This window comes from Actinia tenebrosa, unplaced genomic scaffold (genome assembly GCF_029948245.1).
Source record: "Actinia tenebrosa isolate PJP-AT-01 unplaced genomic scaffold, QUT_ActTen_1.0 PGA_scaffold12__29_contigs__length_12842862, whole genome shotgun sequence".
NCBI classification, from domain to species: domain Eukaryota; kingdom Metazoa; phylum Cnidaria; class Anthozoa; order Actiniaria; family Actiniidae; genus Actinia; species Actinia tenebrosa.
The window spans coordinates 8,199,230-8,205,561 of NW_028292572.1; the positions used below are offsets into that span (position 1 = coordinate 8,199,230).

Here is a 6,332-nt window from a genome sequence, read left to right on the forward strand (position 1 = left end):
TTTATGCAATTATTTAAAGGTGCTTCAGTAGCTTTTGCGCGTTAAATTTTGATTTTTTCTTAGCCGTGAGAACGAAAATGTGGATCTAGAGTTGTGTTTCAGAAGACTCCGTTTTCATTGCTATCTTAGCTTTACGTGACTTGGAGTATCTCACGCAAATCTTACCTTATCGCGAACTAACTATTAATTGTCTTCAAATAAGGCAACGTCTATTTTAAGCATACCGGTACGGTAAAAATAAAATAAAGTCTTGATTGATACTACACTAGAAAAACAAGTATACTAGTAAACGAACAAGCAAGGAAGGAAGCATACAAAGAAGCATACATAGAAGCACTATATACAAAGAAGAAAAGAAACAAGCAAACAGTCAAGGAAGGAAGAAAGCATACGAACAGGCAAACCGCAAGCAAACGAGCAAACGAGCAAACGAGCAAACGAGCAAACGAGCAAACGAGCAAACGAGCAAACGAGCAAACGAGCAAACGAGCAAACGAGCAAACGAGCAAACGAGCGAACGAGCAAACGAGCAAACGAGCAAACGAGCAAACGAGCAAACGAGCAAACGAGCAAACGAGCAAACGAGCAAACGAGCAAACGAGCAAACGAGCAAACGAGCAAACGAGCAAAACAATATTAGCAGCGTGCTGCAGTCCAGTCCCCCAAGCCTTGTAACATTTCTATCAAGTTGAATCACCCCCCATAGTAAGCAATTAAGCGGCCGTTAGTCATTACCCCAACCTAATTATACACTCAATGATTTATATGCGTCATCTCTGCGTGCTAGGTGTCATCAGAAAGGCTATAACTGTACTATCTGCCAGTGTTGCTTTCAATTTGCTTTTTTTAGACCCAGTCTGCATTCCTTAGTGGTCTTGGCTTTCATACCTCACTGGGTTATTACTGCGCTATTGTGTCAGTTTTAGTACGTGCTTGTGTCGATGACTTAACTCAGACTTGAATCCAGAAATAATACGGAGTTTAATTTGAACGCGGAGGAGTTTTTGACAGTAGCATACAAAAAACAAGGTATGTGCTATCGTATCGTCAAAGGTACAGTATACTTCTGTGAAGTTGATAGAACGCTAACATAGCTCTTCTGACAGCATCAAAAACGTTTTTCAGATAGAGGGAGTTTTACTTATGACGGTTTTTCTTCCCGCAAACGGCACGGCAAGCATGACCACGTTTTCATCGTTTTACTTAACCTTTTGCAAACCTTCTCACTCCACACAAATATTCTTTTGTTTTTCTACCACTTGGATTGTTTTTTGCAATTCCTTTTCCGGAGTTTATAATAATTTTTCACCGTTCAACCGTGAACGAAAATCTAAAACTCTCTATTCAATTCGTTTTACTTGGAACTTATAAACTAGACTTGTGATGTTGTTGTAGCCACTGGCAGTTTAACTGAATTATCATCAACCAATTTTCCTATATTTATTGCCGACATGAGAGAGTACTTAAAATCAACACAACCTTCTTGAGTTCAATGAACATATGTTTTAGCGTGTTTGGATTGCAAACAAAAAATACAAGTGTTCAAATCGATACAGATAGAATGTTAATCATATCTAATACAGTTAGTTTCTGTTGGCGTAACTTTATATTATGCAATGTATAGTTAAACTGCAAGTATTTACAATTCCTAGCATATTTTTGAGGGATATGTAGATGATATTTATTGTCTCATAGTGACGAATGAGAAACAGCAAAAGATAGAATTGACACATAACAATGATCATATCGATGGTGGAAAAATCTTCTCAAATGACTGCCTTGTAAATAGGAATGGTAAACTTATCCCAATAAGAGAATTAAGATAGCAAATTGATTGGTTATCCGCTCAAGTTTAAGAACTTCCTCGCTAATTGTTTCCATCTCGAGATATCGGGCAAGCTACGAAAATAACCTAAAGATGAAGCCGAAGGTTTAATAGGGTACTTAATTGACCCGGACGCATATGTTTAGGGCAAACAGGACAGATTGGATCACCATTCTGATACTGCTGCGAATCTAAGTTTAAAACTCGAGACTTGTACGATAAGATGCTGAGCACCGTCAAGCCAACAGCGGTTTAGTCCATTTTAAAGTGTTCGATGAAAACATTTTTTGAATGAAATTTTTCTGTGAAAATTAAGTTCAAGGTCAGTACTTCGCGCACGCGTCATGGGAAATGCGCCGGAATATTCTGGATGCTCGGTTTTAGTTTTTTTTTCGATTTTTCTCCCTCTTCAAAATGGACTCCTTTATTGCAAGTCTGCTGTATCTGCTGTAGGTGGAGTTTGTAAGTTTTAGCATCACATTATAGCATTGTCTGTTGCTATTGCAGACGTCATAGAAGCTATAAGATTTTAGAGTGCGATTTTAAGTAGAAGGAGGACTGAGCTTATCATAAGGTTAGATATTCGAAAATTACTGAATTTGAGCGTCCGACTACCTTGTACACCCAAGTAAACGGCTTTGCGCATTGTCAGTGCAAAAAAACCAGCTCATTCTACTTAGGCTTTTAAATACATGCCAATCGAATAATCTAAAGTTTATGCTACGAAGTGTCAAAAGAGGATTTCTTTCTGTTCAGTTATCCCTGCGTTAGCCATTATCACTCCTAATGATGTTCTTAACAACCATATCACGACCATCAGTGTAACTTGTATTTGATCTATTTTCATTCGGTCTTAGCTCAAATGCCGAAATAGTCTTAAATATAATCTACCCAAGGCCAACCCATCCGGCTTATTTTCAGTTTAATCATTACCATGCCTATATATGTAGCCGAGAGGCAGATTCTAGATCACTTAGATTTGTGTTGCTATAAATAAAGCTACTTAAGTTCAACTGGCGATGGATCTTAGACTTAAGTGCGTCGGGAGCGCGAGGCGAAGGCGATCGATGCAAGGCCGAGGACCAATAATTGCTCATTTTTAAAGCCGTTTAAAGTATGTTAAAACGATTTAATCCATAATTGCCAGCTCGTTTATGGAATCTGGTGTAATTTCACAAGAACATTTTCTCTTTGTCTAGCAGATATTTTAAGGACAGTATTTCAGGATTACCGTGGGTGAACAATGAGAAGACGCAAGAACAGTCAGCAGCCTAATCTGAAGTGTGTTCGTGTGATGGTGATGGGAAAAGACGGTGTTGGAAAAACAGGTAAACTATTCTTCCCACAACTTTGAAACGTCACAGGAAATTAACGTTTAGTAAAGTATGCGACAGCGTGGGTAGCTAGTGCGCTTACTCTTGCTGTCAGGTCTGGGAGTCCCGTCTTGGTACTGGTGCATGCGGAGAAAAAAAATATTCAAAGAGATATGTGAGGATATGTAGTGGCAAGTTCCTGCCCGCCATGTCTGCCTGCTGAGATGCGCAGGGGTTTTGATGCAACTCTGGGCACTGCCGAGCGCAAAGGGAGTAGAATTTATCGTAAGAGTTATACAAGGAACATGAACAGTTTTGCGCCCGTCGCGTTTCAGACGATTTAATCCTCCTATGACAAAACATATGAACTTTTTGTCTGGAGCAAACTGAATGCGTCAGAAATATGCGGCTTATCGAAGCTTAGGGATGGTGAGGTGGTGATGGCGTTGAAATACGAACGGATTGCATGACGATTGTGATGGCGAAAATGATGATAGCGATGATGACGATGATAAAGATGAAGATGAAGAGGATGTTGACGGATGATGATGATAATGATGATGATTATGTTAAAGGATAATGATGATGCAAACGATGATGATTCATGCCAGTACTTATTCGTCTTTGCAGCTCTTATCGTAAGATATCTGACGAGGCGATATATCCACGAGTACGACAAGACTCTAGAATCGACCTATCGACATCACCTTCAAATTGAAAACGAATTTATCTATCTAGATTTAATGGACACGGCGGGTGAGGTGGGTACCTTTGGGATGTTCCCTGGAACATTGATCTGTTTTCCATGTCTCTCCACGCGAAGGGATCCGAAATTCAAAACAAAAACAAAAAACAAAACAAAACAAAACAAAACAAAACTGATTGAAATAATGGAATGGAATCCGAATCAAAGACCTTGAATCCAAAAACCGGAATACTCTTTAAACGTTGCGCAATCCGTAATTATCTGGCCGTTTGTATAAATACAAGAGGGGAGGAAAAGTTAGCTATCTTTCTAAAAGTTAAAGAAGAATATGAAGTCGTTGTATGTATACCTTTTTAGCATATACCAACTTGTGTACTTCCTAAGAACGCGCGCGCTCATTGGTAGCAATTATTCGCCTCAGACTCAGTGAATATGGAGAATATTTACTTTGCCTTCATTTCGGCGAATAATTGCTATACTTATACTCGCCTCTTACCTCTAGGAGTCACGGCGGGTTGGATTCCTTACTAAACTCGGCATCTTATGTGAAAAGAGATCGTTAATAGGTCTCTCCCTTGCAACAATTTGAGGGTTTTTTCCCCGGGTTCGAGCCCCGGTTTTCCTTCCTCCATGAAACTTAAAGAGCTAAATTCCAATTAAATCTGTAAGTCTAACTGGCTTTGATAAGCCCAGAGGTTTGTTTCAGGGTATCGATAGAACGATTTGAAGCCGTGATGACATTAAACTTGATTATACTCCTTTTGCTGAGTTTGTTGCGGCTACTGTGCATGACTCAACTAATGTAGACCGACCCTGATTATTTTTAATCCGATGTACTGTGTTTTAATTTGGCATTGTTGTATTTTTTCTTCAAGAACAACCAGTCCAAACTCGAGCGCTGTCTCTCCAACGGCGACATGTTCCTTCTGCTTTACTCAATCGTCGACCACGCATCGTTCGACGAGGTAGCGCGCATCGCGCGTTACATCAAAGATCACAAATACCAAGAAGCACGCCTATTGATCTTAATAGGAAACAAGCGTGATTTAGGACACATACGGAAGGTAGATGAGACTGAAGGGAGTGCCTTAGCACAGGAACTTGACTGCCCTTTCTATGAAATATCAGTATCTGAATGCGACGGCTACAAAGAGGTATCTGATATGGTCTACATGTGTCTGAAGAAATATCTACAAAACGATAAACAAGACATGACAAAAGCACGGGTTGCCAGTAGCACCTCTTCACTTATAAAAATGAAAGACGGTTGGATGCGCAAAGCTGGGGCCATGAGACGCAAATCGGTTACTACTTTATAGCATTAGTGCGCATGTCATGTGCATGAGCTGCGCTGACCAGACATATAGAATTTTATATCAAATACGTTGTCATCGAGAACATAAGTATGTTGAACTGCGGATTTTAATTAATTGTAAATATCTTGTTTTAGAAACACATAATGTAGGGCTGTTAACTTTCCCGGATAAACCGGGAGTCTCCAGATTTTGGACCGTGTCTCCCGGTCTCCAGATTAGAGTATCAAATCTCCCGGATAATCCCCGAAGCTGACCATTTCTTTTCTTGTGAGACTAGACTTTCACAACCATAAAATTCCTATTGTTGTTTGTGTTATTTTATATCGCTAACAAAATCAAAACGTTCCTCATGAACTGTTCTTGCAAGCAGGCCATTGTAATATAAGCGATTATCTGATTGGTCAGAAATAAACCAATCACATCAAATGTTACAAAGCGAAAGACGTCTTTTCGCGCGCTTTTTGAAGCGCTGTGACGTCATGCCCCTTCCCTATCAATTCTCCAGATTTGAATATCTTGGGGGTTGACAGCCCTGACATATACTTTTTCAAACTCTCTACTTTGTACGTTTCATACAGCATAATAGAATGCAAGTAGTAACTTATGATTGTCAAATTAATATTTGAACCTGTGTTGAAGATTTACTGTCAAAAGAGACAAGTCAGATGGTGAAGGCTCCTGTGGCTTCGTATGGTGGTCCATAAGAGACATGCAGCAAGTTAGACGGGTTGCTGCATGATCAGTTGCTGCATCAGTTAGACCAGTTGCTGCATCTTAATGCGGAACGAGCTGTCGTGACGAGTTTGCCATAACTTACAGCACTCGTCCAACACAGTGCAGTAACTCGTTTCTATCTTATTTTCAGCAGCTCGTAAAACTTGCTCTATGTCTCTCAGCTTACGGGTCACTGTAGCCTCTTTCCTTTCCCTTCCCGGCCCTAAGCTCTTTGCCTTTTGGTCATAAATAGACATAAAATCAAGAAGTTGATAAAAGTAGTAATTATGACAATATTCATGAAAAAGATTGACCACATGAAAAAGATTGACCATGAGAATTACAACATCAGCAACACAGGCAATTTATTGGATTTACTGATCATAGCAAGGGGTTAATCATCTACGGTCTAGAAGCCGACTAACCTCTCCCTTAGGCTTCGGTCGAGCTTCCTGGCG

At 39.9% G+C, this 6,332-nt stretch overlaps 1 protein-coding gene across 3 annotated transcripts; it reads left to right on the forward strand.

The window, feature by feature from the left end:
* The first annotated feature begins 646 nt into the window (after positions 1–646).
* LOC116308964 (ras-related and estrogen-regulated growth inhibitor) lies at positions 647–5,779 on the forward strand. 3 transcript variants are annotated; one of them, XM_031719481.2, is made up of 4 exons: positions 647–1,029; positions 3,025–3,153; positions 3,769–3,899; positions 4,720–5,779. In XM_031719481.2, the coding sequence occupies exons 2-4, from the start codon at positions 3,069–3,071 to the stop codon at positions 5,161–5,163; spliced, it is 660 nt and encodes a 219-aa protein (XP_031575341.1). In that variant the 5' UTR covers positions 647–1,029; positions 3,025–3,068; the 3' UTR covers positions 5,164–5,779. The 3 variants fall into 3 exon arrangements, with proteins under 3 accessions (XP_031575341.1, XP_031575340.1, XP_031575342.1); XM_031719480.2 differs by having other exon boundaries at positions 649–1,029; positions 3,028–3,153; XM_031719482.2 differs by lacking the exon at positions 647–1,029 and adding an exon at positions 1,958–2,147 and having other exon boundaries at positions 3,028–3,153.
* The last annotated feature ends 553 nt before the right edge of the window (positions 5,780–6,332 follow it).

Coding starts and splice junctions, on each gene's coding strand:
- LOC116308964 (XM_031719481.2), top strand. CDS start 3,069: ATGAGAAGACGCAAGAACAGTCAGCAGCCTAATCTGAAGTGTGTTCGT. Junction 3,154..3,768: donor AGACGGTGTTGGAAAAACAG/GTAAACTATTCT, acceptor TCGTCTTTGCAG/CTCTTATCGTAAGATATCTG. Junction 3,900..4,719: donor TAATGGACACGGCGGGTGAG/GTGGGTACCTTT, acceptor TTTTTCTTCAAG/AACAACCAGTCCAAACTCGA.